This window comes from Hylobates moloch, unplaced genomic scaffold (genome assembly GCF_009828535.3).
Source record: "Hylobates moloch isolate HMO894 unplaced genomic scaffold, HMol_V3 SCAFFOLD_8, whole genome shotgun sequence".
Classification (NCBI taxonomy): Eukaryota; Metazoa; Chordata; class Mammalia; order Primates; family Hylobatidae; genus Hylobates; species Hylobates moloch.
Window position 1 is genome coordinate 54,483,564 of NW_026652283.1, and position 17,893 is coordinate 54,501,456.

At 39.6% G+C, this 17,893-nt stretch overlaps 1 protein-coding gene across 8 annotated transcripts in view; it reads right to left on the bottom strand.

The window, feature by feature from the left end:
* The window catches only part of SOAT1 (sterol O-acyltransferase 1), a 65,325-nt gene that overhangs the window by 13,350 nt on the left and 34,082 nt on the right, over window positions 1-17,893 (bottom strand). For all 8 annotated transcript variants that reach the window (XM_032160881.2, XM_032160878.2, XM_058443416.1 and 5 more), the window contains 8 exons: window positions 9,792-9,943; window positions 7,615-7,674; window positions 5,961-6,068; window positions 4,204-4,486; window positions 2,972-3,050; window positions 2,169-2,250; window positions 1,467-1,512; window positions 35-164 (listed from right to left, as the gene is read on the bottom strand). In XM_032160881.2, coding sequence (XP_032016772.1) covers window positions 35-164; window positions 1,467-1,512; window positions 2,169-2,250; window positions 2,972-3,050; window positions 4,204-4,486; window positions 5,961-6,068; window positions 7,615-7,674; window positions 9,792-9,943 — 940 coding nt within the window. The remainder of the gene's footprint in view (window positions 1-34; window positions 165-1,466; window positions 1,513-2,168; window positions 2,251-2,971; window positions 3,051-4,203; window positions 4,487-5,960; window positions 6,069-7,614; window positions 7,675-9,791; window positions 9,944-17,893) is intronic.

The following is a 17,893-nucleotide window of genomic DNA, read 5'->3' on the forward strand; positions in this document are numbered from 1 at the left end:
TATGCATGACCAAATTAACAAGTACCCACGTTACCTGGCAAGATGGAGTTAAATACACACAGGACCAGAACACGAGCGCTGAAGGGCTCCTGTTTGATATTCCGAAACAAGGGGGCACAAAGCCTTTCAAAGATGTAGTACACATAGAAAAAGCAACCAAAGACCTGGAACATAACAGAGACAGAATTATAATAATGATGGCTTAATAAGATGGAAGGTGATTTTTTTCTCTCCAAAAGAAAGTACAGATGTGACCCTTAAAGTAACGTTCGCATATGTATTCCATTTAACACTAGTACATAAGACTGCTATAATCCTTCCGGGAGATTACTCAAGCCTAGTTTCTACCATCACTTTTCCTAATCCTTTACCAAATGATATTTTTAAAAGAGCTCTTACTCTCAGAACCTGTTTTTCCTGCTGCTTAAAACTCGTAACATGGCTGGGCACAGTGGCTCACGCCTGTAATCCCAGCACTTTGGGAGGTTGAGGCAGATGGATGACTTGCGGTCAGAGTTCGAGACCAGCCTGGCCAACGTGGGGAAACCCTGTCTCTACTAAAAATACAAAAATTAGCCAGGTGCGGTGGTAGGCACCTGTAATCCCAGCTACCCAGGAGGCTGATGCAGGAGAATCGTTTGAACACGGGAGGTAGAGGTTGCAGTGAGCCAAGATTGCATCACTGCACTCTAGCCTAGGTGACAGAGTGGGACTCCTTCTCAAAACAAACAAACAAACAAACAAACAACCCATAATGAAAGAACTTACTTAAATGGGCATTTGATTGAGACAATAATTTAAAATGGGATCTTCCAGGATTAATGATTCTGATGGAGGTAGGAGGAGGAATGGGGAAGAGTCAGACTATACCCACATACATATACACCTCCCCCGAAAAACAGGAAGGAAGGGGGAAATTAATGCTTAATGAAATAACGAATTAGAATTACTTTATAAAATAATACATTCTTTTTTTTTTTTTAGATGGAGTCTTGCTCTGTCGCCCAGGCTGGAGTGCAGTGGTGTGATCTCAGCTCACTGTAACCTCCATATCCCAGGTTCAAGCAATTCTCCTGCCTCAGCCTCCTGAGTAGCTGAGATTACAGGTACGTGCCTCCACGCTAGGCTAATTTTTGTATTTTTAGTAGAGATGGGGTTTCACCATGTTGGCCAGGCTGGTCTCGAACTCCTGACCTCGTGATCTGCCCACCTAGGCCTCCCAAAGTGCAGCGATTACAGACGCGAGCCACTGCGCCCAGCCTAATATATTCTTTTATTAAAGAAAATTACTTTTGATGTTGGCAAAACACACACCATTTACTGTACTGGAAATAGTTTAAAAGACTGCATAATGTCAACAGAAAGCATTCTTAGCTCCCAATTAGATTTAAGTAGATTATATTATTATCATAAATATGAATCCCCATCCCCTAATCAACATACCTTAGGCAGTTACAAAAACTTACCTGTGCAAACTTCATAGCAACATAACCCCATCTTACAGTGGGATTCCTGAAAGAAAAAAAAAAACAAAAATAAGGTTTCTAAATAAAGTAATTGAACTTGAATAAAGACCCTCACAATTAATGTTTTTTGGTCAGGCGTGGTGGCTCACACCTGTAATCCAAGCACTTTGGAAGGCAGTGACCAGGAGTTCGAGACCAGCCTGGCCAATATGGTGAAACCCCATCTCTAATAAAAATACAAAAAAACTAACCAGGCGTGGTGGCACACACCTGTAATGCCAGCTACTTGGGATGCCGAGGCAGGAGAATCACTTGAACCCAGGAGGCAGAGGTTGCAGGGAGCTGACATAGCACCACTGTACTCCTGGGTGACAGAGCAAGACTCCCATCTCAGAAAAAAATAAAATTAATTAATAAAAAAATAAAAAATAATAAAAATTAATAAAAATATCATTAATTAATGATTTTACACAAAGAACATCATTTATGACCATATGAAATACTTTATAATTCTGTCAAGAATTACTATAATCAAATTAGACTTCTCTACTCACCATTTGAGGCTTCCCAGGTCAGACAGAAAATGAAAACTCATTCTATATTTTCTATGTCCCTACGTGAACTGGCCCCTGTTTACCTATCCCACCTCACTCATGCCACACTTTTGGTGCTTACCACATTTCTGCTTCATAGTACCATTACCTGGGATAGCTGTCACGGTAGATAAGGGTAGGAGCAAATAAGAAGTACAAATACTGGTTGACTGTAGGTATTGGAACAGTGCCTAGAAAAGGAAAACTATAGTTAGAGCAAAGGCTCTTTGATTTTTCACAGCAAAAATAAAGGGGGGAATATAAGGAAGCACAGAACAGGGAAGAATAAAATGACTTATCAGCTCGTTCTTTTTTCCTGATCTCCGGAATGACTTCTTATTCTTGCACGAATTGAATATTACCAATCTCTTTAAACCAAGTTATTCCTGTGACTGAGATAACTTCTAGAGTGTGAAGCAACAATTTGCAAAGAATAGGCAGGCACAGGTGTAATGAGGCTATTAACATTCCATAAAAATAATGCAAAGTTACAAAAGATAATCAATTTTTTAAAATTGTAGGTTCAAGGGCAAAGCAGGAATAGTCAGGAAACAATGAAGTGGTCCTCAAAATCAGTATGGATCATATATATTTGAAATAAAACACAATCTCTACATTATATAATGTGACATCCCAGTAAACAACAAAAGGTGAAATATCCAGCCAATAATCCTTTAAACTAATGAAATTACACAAAGAAAAGAAAAAAAGAGAGAGAGAAAGAAAGAGAGAGAGAAAGAGAAAGAGAAAAAGAGAGAGGGAGGAAGGGAGGGAGGAAGGAAGGAAGGAAGGAAAGAAGGAAGGAAAGAAGAAGAAAAGGAAAGAAGGGAAGGGAAGGGAAGGGAACAAGGTGGGGGGGAGAGGAGGGGAGGGGAGGGGAGGAAAAAATAACGAACAAAAGAAATTACATACTTGATTTCTCCTTAGCTGAATTTAGTACCCGAGGCACGTTCTCTCTGACAAATGAGTGGGCCTTCATTACAAAACGAATCTACAAAAGCAGGAGGAAAAAGACGTCTGTTCAAAGAAAGTCTCCTGCAAGTGTCCTTTCCATTAGCCAAATGCATTATAGATGGCCAATAAAGTCAGAAAATCCTGATGAGTGTATAAACAAATTAAAATAAAACCTTTATCATATAGTTACATGACAAAACAATGAATCTGACATTTCAAAAGTGAAGTTTTTAATTATGAAAATATTTTGGCCGGGCGCAGTGGCTCACGCCTGTAATCCCAGCACTTTGGGAGGCTGAGGCGGGCGGATCACGAGGTCAGGAGATCGAGACCATCTTGGCTAACACAGTGAAACCCCGTCTCTACTAAAAATACAAAAAATTAGCCGGGTGTGGTGGTGGGCGCCTGTAGTCCCAGCTACTTGGGAGGCTGAGGCAGGAGAATGGCGTGAACCCAGGAGGCGGAGCTTGCAGTGAGCCGAGATCACGCCACTGCACTCCAGCCTGGGCGACAGAGCAAGACTCCGTCTCAAAAAAAAAATAAAAATAAAAATAAATAAATAAATAAATAAATAAATAAGAAAATATTTTATAATTTAAATGACTTTTACAAAAAGTATTCAGGAACAAAATCTTGATGCATCAAAAATATTTCAATGTGGCCGGGCGCAGTGGCTCACGCCTGTAATCTCAGCACTTTGGGAGGCTGAGGCAGGCGGATCATAAGGTCAGGAGTTTGAGACCAGTCTAGCCAATATGGTGAAACCCCGTCTCTACTAAAAATACAAAAATTAGCCGGGTGTGGTGGCGGGCGCCTGTAGTCCCAGCCACTTGGGAGGCTGAGGCAGAAGAATCACTTGAACCTGGGAGGCAGGGGTTGCAGTGAGCCGAGATGCTGCCACTGCACTCCAGCCTGGGTGACAGAGCGAGACTCCGTCTCAAAAAAAAAAAAAAAAAAGGTTCAACGTAATTTATTTTATTTATCAAAATTCAGAGAACATGGAAGCTAGAATGAAACTTAAGAGATGAGATGATTCTAGTTTAACAATTTTATAGATAATGGCAAAAGGAACAATATATGAAAATTTATCCAAGTTAATACAGCTAAAAATAATAGTATCAGTATGTCATCATCATTATTATTATTTTAGCCGAGGACAGCATCGCCTTGGGTAACACTTAAAACCTTACCTGCTCAAATATAATGATGAACCGGGAAGCTGGTGGCAGTGTATACGCTAACACAACATATGTTGGTCCAAAACCTAGAACTCCAATCTGGAAGATCATGAAAAGAAAGCCATGGAAGAGAGAACGGATCAGCGGATGAGAACTCTTGCTATGGCCAGTGGCCCAATGTTGAAACAGAAAATAGGGAACTGAAAATGTAGACAGGAACATGATCCACCAGGTCCAAACAACGGTAGGAAATTTGCCAAAAGCATAAGACAGGAGGCTGAACTCAAGCACCAGCCTGGGGAGAAAAGGTACAGAAAAAGAACATAGAGGTGAATTTTTAATATACACCGAGTTCACAGAATTTAAAACTTTCAAACACCAAACTTTCAACCTTAGGAAACATCACAACATTAATACGCTGCAGTCATGGATGTAATAGTTCTGCTAGTTAGAGATCTGCTTCTAACCATCTGCTTTATAATATATATATATATATCAACAATATATGTTCTTTAGAAACAAGTTTTCTAAAAGCCCTAAGATAAATACAGTCTTCAAACTTAAGATATCTGAGATAATTGGACTTTGAACTTCTGAAAGATTAGATTCTCACATTAATTTTTTAACTGAAAATATTCTATGGAAAATATTCAAACAACAATCATTCTTATGTACAAAAGATGATTTTTCAGAAGAAATAGGTACAATTTAAAAATCTGTTAATATACTATACCATTATCTCCAAATTTAATTTTCAAAAAAAGCACATAATTCAATCCATGATTACCACACTGTCATTTTTTAAGCTACAATTTGAGTTTTAAAATTTTATTTTGAGATCGGGTCTCCTTTGCACCCAGGCTGGAGTGCAGTGGCACAAACACAGCTCCACTGCAGCCTTAACCTCCCTGGCTCAAGCAATCCTCCCATCTCAGCCTCCTGAGTAGCTAGAACTACAAGTGTCTGCCACCATGCCCAGCTAATTTTTAAATTTTTTGTAGAGATGTTGCCCAGACTGGTCTCCAACTCCTGAGCTCAAGTGATCCTCCCGCCTCGGTCTCCCAAAGTGCTGAGATTACAGGCATGAGCAACCACGCCTGGCCTACAATTTGACTTTCACATTAAAAAGAAATATCAAATTTTTCAACCTTCAATTCCAATAAGCTACTTGTTTTAAGTAACCATCTTAAATAAAGACAATCAAAAAGTTAATAAATCATATACAGTTATCCCTCCCTATACATGGGAGATTGGTTCCAGGAAAGTGTGCAGACACCAAAACTTATGCAAATTCGAGGCCCACAGTTGGCCCCATGGAACCCACAGATATGAAAAATCTGCCATTCTTATATGTGTGTTTCACATACTGGAATACTCTAGATCCCAATCTGCCTTTGCTTGCAGATGTAGAACCCATGGATACAGAGTGCTAAACATATTGATTGAAAAAATTCTGCATATAAATGGACATGCACAGTTCAAACCCGTGTTGTTCGTAGGTCAACTGTGTACAAAGTTCTCTCATTTGGGAAAATTACCTAGAAACTACTGATTATGGTCTATTCAAATAAACCATTTTAAAAATAAAAGTAGTGTAACTTCTAATTTTCTCCATCAGTTAAACTTTTCAGGGCAGAGGAATATCACCCTCAAATCTGCTGCTTTAGGATTTCCTGAAGCAATTTAATCAATTTACCCTTTACCAAAATTTAGTGAAAACCCCAACTTCTCATGCATCAACTAGCCAGCCATCTTTTTTGTTGTCTTACCTTCCTTCATCAATGTAATCTACTACAAGTGTGCTGAGGATAAAGAGAATGAGGAGGGCAATAAACATGTGATATATTGTTCTGATGTGGTCCACTTCAAGCAGCTCACTGTAAATGTAGTTCAAACAAAACAAGTTAATAATGTATATTTAAATTTAAAACACCATATAATAAACTCTTTTCTTAAAGCGTTAACTTAAAGCAGTTGAGAAGATGCTTAATCCACTCCAAAAACATCTCAAAAAAGAATGGTCTATATTCTTTAAAACCTACCAGAAATGGATGTTTTCTAAGTAAACAAAGGCCATTCACTAAAAACAGGAAACAAAGAAACTATTTCAAATGCTAAGAATTTTTTTAATCCTATTCATACATTCTACTCCCTAAATTTAATATATATTAAGTACTATCTATTTCCAAAATGTTAAAATTGACATGAATTTCTATAACGTTGATCATGATGATGATGATAACCAACTACTACCCTACACGTCTATAAAACTCAACCATTTACAAAGATTTTACCTTCTCCTCATTGACTTTTGTATTTAAGACTGGTCTAATTTTCTTTTAGAATATAACAATAATATAGATGACTTTTCCTAAATAAATCTTTTATATCTGACTAAAACAGTTTTTTTAACTTGTTTTTGGAAAGATAATGCTAACCTTTTAAACGATTTTGAGTAATCTAATATACTACTACTCAATCTCTGGACTAAGGATCTTCACAGTCTAATAAAAACTCATCTAAGCCATAGAAAACATGTTCTGTTTCCTTGGTTAAATTTTTTTTAATATGTAATTTTGTTTATTTTTCATGTATAAATTCTATCATTAAAATCCTAATTATAATGTTTAAAATAAGTTTTCTTTTCCCTTTTATGTGAAAAGCCTGCGTTTTCCCCAAGATGTAAATTTTAAAAGATTAATTCCTCCAAACTACAGTGTGACAGAACACTGAACACTGTACATTACATGCTTAGAAAACACTGAACAGCACATTGCATGCTTAGAAAACTGGCCTTCTTATCTAGGGGAAATAGTAAACATCAACTTGACTCACAGAAAGTAACTTTTGATAAGCATAAGATGTCTTCTTAAAGAAAAGTACACTTTTTTTTTATTCAGACAGTCTTGCTCTGTCACCCAGGCTGGAGTTGCTGGGTGTTGCACCTGGTGCTCAGGCTGGAGTGCAGGGGCACGATCTCAGCCCATTGCAACCTCCACCCTCTCAGGCTCAAGGGATCCTCCTGTCTCAGACTCCTGAGTAACTGGGATTACAGGCATGCACCACCAAGCCTGGCTAATTTTTTGTATTTTTTGTAGAGAGAGTCTTGCCATGTTGCCCAAACTGGTCTTGAACTCCTGGACTCAAGCGATCCGCCTGCCTCAGCCTCCCAAAGTGCTAGGATTACAGGTGTGAGTCACAGTGCCAAGCCCAGATAACCACTCTTATCCCTAACTCCTCTTTTGAAACTAGATACAGAACCAAAAGATCAGAAAGGAGCAAGAGAGAGCATACAACAAAAAAACCCACTAATGATTTATACAGATACAGAACTCATTACATGTCCATATACTAAGCGATGATTCTATCAGAATAGTTTTAAAAAAAAATCAAACATATTTAAAAACAACTAAAAATACTCACTCTAAGAGAGAGCGCCTTGCAATAAAAATCTTTCCTTGTTCTGGAGGTGCTCTCAAATCCCTGAGAAGAGGAAAAATTAAAACAAGATATAAGTACTTCAAGTATTATAAGAAATCTAATCCCACAGACAAGAGAATATACCAATAACACCATCTAACATTAATTGACCAATGACCTTTTCACTACTAGGATTACAGATGCCCGCCACCATGCCCAGCTAAAACAGATCCAAATATTGTGTTACAGTTTTTATGTATGTTATTTCATTTACCCCCTCTGAACAATCCTGTGAGGCAGGTACATCTACAACTCTTAAGAAGGGAAAGGTCGCCACACCCAGCCCCTGTGGACCTTGGCAATCACTTTTCCTTCTTGTAGAGATCCCCTAAGGTCATAGACAGGCCTCCAAGCACACTCTACTCCAGGTCATATATACTGTTATTGATCTGTCCTCTGAAACTGCACTGATATTTACCATACCCTTCCTGATATCAAAGGACTTCCAGCAACTCCCAACAGCCTCCTGATCTTAAAGGTTGCTGCAAGTTACTAAAAACTCCCATTTTAACATCCTGCTCATCTTCTTTAGGGCTTTTCGTACTACTACCAGTACTTAACTATAATTGGTCAAAACTATTCTCCAGAACATCAGTCTATGTCTCCGAACAGGGGCATAAAACTGAGAAGAGCATGGAATGGCAAGTTAACATATATTAGCCTTTGATAGCCTTCACTCGATCATTCTGGATGAACCATCAATTAGAAAAGTATATACTAATCGCACTGTACTTTATTACAAGTATTGTATAGAGTGCAATAGAGAGGCACATATTGATATGATTTTTTTTTAGTCAGTCTCACTCTGTCACCCAGGCTGAAGTGCAGTGGCGTCATCTCAGCTCACTGCAACCTCCTTCCTCTGGGTTTGAGTGATTCTCCTGCCTCAGCCTCCCGAGTAGCTGGGATTATAGGCACTTGCCACGGCACCCCGCTAATTTTTGTATTTTTAGTAGAGATGGGGTTTCACCATCTTGGCCAGGCTGGTCTTGAACTCCTGACCTCATGATCCACCTGCCTTGGCCTCCCAAAGTGCTGGGATTACAGGCGTGAGCCACCATGCCCAGCCACGATATGATTAAGAGCAAGGACTCTAGAGCCAGACTCTAGGTTCAAATCCCTGCTATGTAATTTTGGACATTTAATTAAGTATTCTGTGCTTTAGTTTCCTAATCTGTAACATGCGGATAGTTACAGTTATCTGTTTCATAGTATCACTGTTCGGTTTAAATGAATTCATCATGTAGAACACTCAGCAAGTGTTGGCTATGTTGTTTTATTAGTCAGTATTTTTTTTTTTTTTTTTTTTTGGAGACAGGGTCTCTGTTGCCCAGGCTGGAGTGCAGTGGCATGATCTTGGCTCACTACAACCTCTGCCTCCCAGGTTCAAGCGATTCTCATGCCTCAGTCTCCTGCATAGCTGGGACGACAGGCGTGCATCACCACGTCCAACTAATTGTTGTATTTTTTGGTAGAGATGGGGTTTCACCATGTTGTCCAGGCTGGTCTCAAACAACTGACCTCAAGTGATCCACCCGTCTCACTCTCCCAAAGTGCTGAGATTACAGGTATGAGCCACCACGCCTGACCTTATTAGTCAGTCTTTTTTTTTTTTTTTTTTTTTTGGAGACAGAGTCTCTCTCTGGAGTGCAGTGGCACAATCTCTGCTCACTGCAACCCCCGCCTCCTGGATTCAAGCGATCCTCAAGCCTCAGCCTCCCAAGTAGCAGCAATTACAGGTGCCCGCCACCACGCCCAGCTATATTTTGTATTTTTAGTAGAGACAAATGGTTAAATAACCATGTTGGCCAGGCTAGTCTTGAACTCCTGACCTCAGGTGATCCACCTGCCTCGGCTTTCCAAAGTGCTGAGATTACAGGTGTGAGCCACTGTGCCCAGCATTAGTCTTAAAAGAGGTATGCATGTATGTTATAATTTATATGTAAAGACAAAGAAAACCCTACCCCCCTTCAAATGGTTAAATAACTTTCCCAATGTAACACATAGACAATAAAAAGTGGTACCAGGGTGTGAACTCAAGCATATTTGCTGCAGTCCATTTTAACCATTGAACTATACTGAGTAGATGTTTGCATTAAAAGAAAATAGCACATACTTACTTCACTCTATGGTTGTTTTTCCCTCCTTCAAGAACAGAAAAGGTTGTGAGAGCACATCCACCATTATCTAATGATGCTGATTTTTCAATGAGGTTGGTCACAAAATCATCAAAGTGACTGCCAACTTCCTTCATAAAAAATGGCTTCAATTCCTAGAATTTCAAAACAAAGATGGGGAACTAATACATGATTGTGAGTCATTAGCATTTCTCTAAAGGGCTCCCTTAAACAGAGCTGGATCAAAAGAAAGGCATAATGAGTTCGCAGCAGTAAAAGCAAAAAATAAATTCCTATATCTGACTTGAAGTTCCAGAAACAGCTACCTAAAAAGCAACATAGTGATTTATATACCCTTTTAAAATGTATACCCCTTGTAAGCATAAAACAAAATACCTCAGCCTCCCAAGTAGCTAGGATCACAGGTGTGCGCCACCACTTCCAGAAAATATTTTATTTTTGGTAGAGACAGGATCTCCCTATGTTGCCCAAGCTGAACTCTAGGGCTCAAGCAATCCTCCCGCCTCAGCTTCCCAAAATGTTAGAATTACAGGCAGGTGCCACTGTGCCTTATCCCCACGTTATAATTACCACAATTCTAAGTTCTCTCTCTTTTTTTTTTTTTTTGAGACGGAGTTTTCCTCGTTGCCCAGGCTGGAGTGCAATGGCACAATCTCAGCTCACCGCAACCTCCGCCTCCTGGGTTCAAGCGATTCTCCTGCCTCAGATTCCCGAGTAGCTGGGATTACAGGCATGTGCCACCACACTCGGCTAATTTTGTATTTTTCGTAGAGACAGGGTTTCTCCATGTTGGTCAGGCTGGTCTCCAACTCCCAGCCTCAGGTGATCCGCCCACCAGGGCCTCCCAAAGTGCTGGGATTACAGGCATGAGCCACCGCGCCTGGCCCAGTATTGTAAATTTCTTTCACAATTTCCCTCATCTATGACCCCCAAATCTCTGACACCTCAGATGGTACAGAATATTACTTAAAAGTAACTATTTTAATATGATCAATTCATATATTTTCTTTTCTTGAGGTAACATTCATATGTGAGTAGTTTAGGTATCCATACGTGAGACAAAATAACAAACCAAAAAAAAGCCATATTTACTCATTTCTGCTTGCCAACACAATTTCACAAAGTTCTTGACTCTATGATGATACACAGCTTTCCAAATACTTTTAAGACAAAATAAAACACACACTCCCCCCACATCTCTTGCCTAAGTCACTATATTCCTTGAGATAATAACCTTGCCTTTTCCTATAAATAAAACGACAGTTAGTAATTACACTTCTATAATCTATAACCAAATATACTCTTACACCAAACCTTAACATATTCTACTCTAATATAACTTCTAACTTCTAAACAAACATAATGTAAATTTACAAATGCGAAACCCCCACCACCTATACATAAACAGTAGACTAAAATACAGTGCCAGAAAAGGCTAACTAACAAAACCTCTCTACAAGACTAAAAATACAGTGCCAGAAAAGGCTAACCAAACCTCTCTATAAGACTACTACCAGGCAGCAGGCTCTGTCTACAGTTCTCAATAAGACTTCTAAATACAATAACTTTAATTCTTAAAAAGCTTTTCTTTAGTTGACAATCACAGCGACTACGAAGGGACTCAAGAATATACTGCCCAGGGTCATCTGGAGCACTGCAAGGAACTAGAGCCTTGGTACAGCACAGGCCCTTTAAGCCCCTCTGGCTCCGCCATGGTTGCAAATGACTGGGTGAGCTTCTGACCTCCCACTTGGTTGACAGTCCTGAATATTATTCAGCTAGCTGCTTTCACCACTTGACAAAAAAGTGAGTTCTTCCTTGAAACTTTTTTTTTTTTTTTGAGACGGAGTTTCACTCTTGTTGCCCAGGCTGGAGGGCAACGGCACGATCTTAGCTCACCGCAACCTCCGCCTCCCAGGTTCAAGCAATTCTCCTGCCTCAGCCTCCCAAGTAGCTAGGATTATAGGTATGCACCACCACACCCAGCCCATTTTGTACTTTTAGTAGAGACAGGGTTTCTCCATGGTGGTCAGGCTGGTCTGGAACCTCAGGTGATTCGCCTGCCTCGGCCTCCCAAAGTGCTGGGATTACAGACGTGAGCCACCGTGCCCAGCCTGAAACTTTTATCTTTTTAAATAGAGATGTGGTCTCACTATGTTGGCCAGACTGGTCTTGAACCCCTGGCCTCAAATGATCCACCTACCTCAGCCTCCCAAAGTGCTGGGATTACAGGTGTGAGCCACTGTGCCCAGCCAAGACTGTGTGTGTGTGTGTGTGTGTGTGTGTGTGTGTTTGAGAAGGGGAATATCCTAGTTAAAAGATACTATGAAGAAAAAGATATGTGAGGCTGTCTGATTGGCCAGGTTGTACAGGTGTTTTCCCTTTCAACTTGATTCTATAAACAAAGCTCGGCAGGATAGAAACTATTACACATGGATAATGGTCTGGAACTGAAAGCACACAGGACAGCATCTGACACAGTTATCACTCTCCAGGTATTCATTGTTCCAACCTCTCCCCCTCGGTCTGAGCTATCCTATGAGGAACAATAAAATAATGTACAATAAAAATTGTAATTTAAGCAAATCCTATCATTTAATGCTTTTATTGTTAAAAGGTAACTAAACCTACCACATTCCTTTACATGGCATTATAATTACATGCCTAATGTTCATTTCCTAATGCCCTTCTCCTCTTTCTCTGAGGAATTAAAGTTGATAGAAGGTGCTGCCACTGGGGCACAAGGAAGAAAGAAGTCTGCTCTGTGGACGTTTCCTGAATCTCCTCCTTTCACAGATCCTAGCAGTGATGACAATAACGAGTAACTGCTTATTATTGTTACTCCCTTTGTAAGAGGAAATATTAAGAAATATAGTACAGAAACAGTCCACTTCTGCCTTCTATCACATGAAACTTGTTAATTAGAACTCAGTATGTGATCACTAATAAATCTGAATAATGTCTGGTATCAGTAACCTGAAAATAATGTTGAGGTTATAGGCTTTCTAATTTGCTTATCTTTTCAATCTCATATCTACTGATACTAATTTCATGCAGCCAGTGGACTCTGACAGCCCTAGCACCATGACAGATGGATGGAGAGAAGGAAGGAAGGGAGAAGGGCTTGAAGAAGGGAGGAGGCAGTTAACTAGAAACTAGAAAAGGTGCTTTTTTAGGTAATCTAGTACACTATATTTTTAGAGCTTAAAGAAACCTTTTGTATTAAATAAGCAGCTGAATTAGATAACCTCTAAGATTCCAAGAATAGGAATCAACCATGATACAAAGACCCTATGGTTGGAACACATAGTTAAAGGAACAAATGATAGTGATCAGAGATAAGCCTGGAAAAGCAAGTAGGGACTAGATCATGGATCTTTAAGCCATTTTAAGAATTTTTCATCCTAAAGACATCTGGAAGTCAATGACATTTTAAGCACAAGATTTGTAAACATGTTCAGATTTGCATTTTAGAAAGATAACTCTTCTACCTAAAAAGGCTTCCAGGCAGAGATTACTTTGGACTGAGTATTATAATGAAAAAAGGTCAGGGTCATTTATGGGTAAATAACTCTTTCAAAGGTACAGAGACATAAAACAATCTTAAAGTATGCTGAAAGAAAAAAAACAAAGTAAACCAATCAGTAAATAATAATATTTTCAGTGTCTCAAAAAAAAAGTAGGTCCCTTGATCACAATTTCTTCAAAAATGGTTTTAAAGAACATTATACTCTAACTCCACAAGGTCATATGATTGCTAGTCTAAAAATTATTTCTTTCTCTGATTTGCTGCCTGTCTTTGCACAGAGAATCTTTTAATCTTGGTGGCATGGTACCAGAAACCTGACCTTTCTGAGCAAAACAAGTAACACAATGGAACAGGTAATACAGTGCTTAGGACTTATACTAAATTGACTCCTCAGAAAGGTCTCCTGATAATTCACTCTAAAGTTCTTTCTATTCTCTCTTACTGAATCTCATTCTTTTCCTTCATTGCACTTACTTGAAATTCTATATATTATTGCTTTTTGGCATCTCACTGTCTGCCCTCCACCCAACTGATTTTAAACACCGTATCTTTTTGTTAACTGATAATTTTGTATTTTTAGTAGAGACGGGGTTTCACAATGTTGCCCAGGCTGGTCTCGAACTCCTGGCCTCAAATGATCTGCCTGCCTTGGCCTCCCAAAGTGCTGGGTTTACAGGCGTGAGCCACTGTGCCTGGCCAAAGAACATTTTTAAGGTATCTAATTAAGTCACTGTCCCCTTGCTCATGCATTTTATATATAGTGTTCTCAGTTAGCATGAGAACAGAAAACACAACTTCTTTAAAATCCCAGCACTTAATGCAGTACCTGACAGACAAAGAAACCAAGTAGGCATTCATTAAATTGAACTGCTGAACATTCGAGGGCAACAGGACAGGTACCTGTCTACCTTTTGTAAGTGATGAAATCATAAAGCACAATAAACTGACTTTCGCAAAATTATTCAAAATAGACTAGAGATTCTTACACTTGTGCATTTAAATGAGAAAAGGCAGAAAGGAAAAATCAGAAAAATGTATAGTCACACCTGCATAGCAAAAAGGTCAAATTTGACCAGTAGACTGCGGCAGCAAAGAAAAATGGACAGCCACAGTAGAAACTGTTATTTGTCAACCCTATCAATGCCTACCCGCTTTCTTAGTACTAGAATCCCTGATTTCTATCTGGGCACATGACTGCTTAGAATAAATAAATTTTCCAGTCTCTCTTTGCACCTAGGTAGCCAATGAGATACGGGTGGAAATGGTTTGTCAAAGTCCACGGGAAATTTCCTTAACAGACACAGATACCTGTTCCTTACCCCCACTCCTTTCCCTCAATTTGGCCACTTGGAACTCAGATGAAATGACTAGAGCCATTTGGGCAATGAGGAGGACCACAGCCTATGAATGTGAAACTGCCTTTGCAAAGACTATGACAGTGAGAAACGTCTAGCATGTCTGACTCCATCATGCTTCTAGCCTCACAGGCTGGCCATCCTTGCTCATTCCTGAGCAGAGGCCAATCTAACTGTGGGAGAAATTCATAGTTTGATGTAAGGAAATAATAGTCCCTCCCCAAAATTGACCCCCTTTCTTCTTGGGAACTGAAACCACCTTTGTAAGACTAAAGAAAGGCCACAAGATTAGGATTATGGGAGGGACCTGAATTCTGCTAAAATGTAGGCACAGCTTGCCTTTCTGTAATAGTTTACTGTACCCAAAGTCACAAGATTTGTGACTTCCCCAACCGCTCCTATGGAAAACATCACTACTATAAGAACCTAAGATTGGGCTTCTGAGATGTTTTTCTGATCTTTGAATTCTGGCGACTGAACGGCTTGCCCCCTAAACCCATGACTGGTCCTGTGACCCCCACCCGGAGGCTGACTCTGCACATGAGAACTGTCTTCCACACCCCTATGATTTCAACCCCAACTAATCAGCAGCATCCACTCCCTAGGTCCCCTGCCTGCCAACTTACCATTAAAAACCCTAGCCTCTGAGTTCTCAGCGGCTGGTGTGTATAATAAACTCCTGTCCTTCCACTTGGCTAGCTTTGCATTAAACTCCTTCTCTACTGCATTACCACTGTCTCAGTCCATTGGTTTCGTCTGTGCAGAGGGTAAGTAGAACCCATCGGGCAATTACAAATGGTGAGGCAGGGAACCGGAAGGAACCAAACCAGGGTCCTTGAGGACCATGGAGCCAGTACCAGCTATGGACCTGCTACCTCTGAATTGCTGACATGAGAAAAAGAAATTACTAATCTATAAGCCCCTATTATTTTGTTCACTATTACAGCAAAACCCAATCTTAACTTATACAATAATCAAAGGATTCTGGACAGAAAATACTTAGACTTGTCTCTCCAGCAGTCGGCCAATAAATCAACAGATAAACACTATCCAAAAACTTTTTTTTTTTTTTTTTTTTTTTGAGATGAAGTCTTGCTCTGTTACCCAGGCTGGAGTGCAGTGGTGTGATCTCGACTCACTGCAACCTCCACCTCCTGGGTTCAAGTGATTCTCCTGCTTCCAGAGTACTTGGGACTACAGGTGTGTACCACCAGACCCGCCTCATTTTTTTCTATTTTTAGTAAAGACAGGGTTTCACCATGTTGGTCAGGCTGGTCTCGAACTCATGTGATCCGCCAGCCTCAACCTCTCAAAGTGCTGGGATTACAGATGTGAGCTACCATGCCTGGACCAAAAACTTTTTTAGAAGGCGTTACTTGAATGACTGAAAAAACGTGGTGAGAAACTCTTATTCAGACATGACACTTGACTCTTTTTTTTAATTTATTTTTTTGAGACAGAGTTTCACTCTGGTCTCCCAGGCTGGAGCGCAATGCCATGATCTCGGCTCACTGCAAACTGTGCCTCCTGGGTTCAAGCGATTCTCCTGCCTCAGCCTCCCCAGTAGCTAGGATTATAGGCACGCGTCACCATACCCAGCTAATTTTTGTATACTGACTCTTACTCATCACAGTTTGATTATTTAATGGCTGGACAATAGCATAAGGTACTGATGTGAAAAAACAATATTTGAAATGCTATATAAGAACCAAACAGAATATGTTGCAACCATTTTTTTTTTTTTTTAAGACAAAGTCTGGCTCTATCACCCAGGCTGGAGTGCAGTGGCGCCATCTCAGCTCATTGCAAACTTCACCTCCTGGGCTGACATGATCCTCCCACCTCAGCCTCCCATGTAGCAGGACTACAGGCACACACAATCATGCCCAGCTAATTTTTGTATTTTTTGTAGACACAGGGTTTTGCCATGTTGTCCAGGCTGGTCTCAAATACATGAATTCAAGTGATCCGCCTACCTTGGCCTCCCAAAGTGCTGCGATTACAGGTATGAGCCAATGTGCCTGGCCCAAAAATGTATTTTTAAGAAGGAGAAATAGAAAGTAATTTTTTTCATCCTTCTAATATTCACATGAGACCTAACATTCCCTCTATAAAGTTGTGTACATTATTAAAAGTTCAAGAAATACCAATTAGTAAAGACATTCCCTTTGCCCTTCTTAACATATTCATTTTTCTCTGAAAACTATTCTCAGAGCCGAGGACAGGCATGTAATGTCCAGGCCAGGGCTGTACTATATGACCTTGTCCTTCTGGCCAAAATTCAATTCTCTCTCTTATAATAAATCTGAGGTTCTGAGCTTTGAAAGAAAGTGAGTGGGAACTTTATTATATTGAAATATCTAAAGTATCTAAACTCTTCCTACTAAAATCCTTACTCTTTCCTGAGCTTGAATGTTCATCTTCTAAGATTCTGTGAGATATATTAATATCATTTGAATATATTTTCTTTTAAGCCTAAATAAACCAAAGTAGGCTTCTGTTATTTGCAACCAAAAGAAATAGCTTAACATAATGTTAAAGCAAAGCTGGGCCAGAGATGGTGGATCCCTCCTGTAATCCCAGCACTTTGGGAGGCCAAGGTAGGAGGATTACTTGAGCTCAGGAGTTTGAGAACAGCCTGGGCAACATAGTGAGACCTTGTTTCTAACAACAAAAGCAAAACTAATTTGATTGTTAATGTAAGTTGGTTGGGACTTTATCATATGAATCTCCCTTGGACTGTTCTAAGATCTTTTAAGTCTTGTTACAACACAATTTTAAGGATTTCAAAAGGTCATAACTCAGAGTTACACAAGTTTGTATGACCCCACTGGCATTAGATAAAAAGTACATACTGAAAACCTTTTTTAACAAGCACGTTAGACCTCGAGGCGACCTTAAGAGATTCAGTCAGTTCAAACCACTAATTTCAACACACTCATGTTATCACTTCCCTCACTCCTCTTCCCTTTAGACTAAAAGGTTTGCTCAATGCTTGACGAACTTCTTCACACTTTTCCTTACTTAATAAGAGCTTCTCTATCTACACATCTAACTTTTCACAGAGTTCTTTGTTGGTTGCCCAATTTGGCAAATAAAAAATATAGGACACTATATTTAAATTTAAATTTCAGATAAATAACTTTTTAGTCTGTCTCAAATATTGCATGATTACTAAAAAGGCATTCATTGTTTATCAG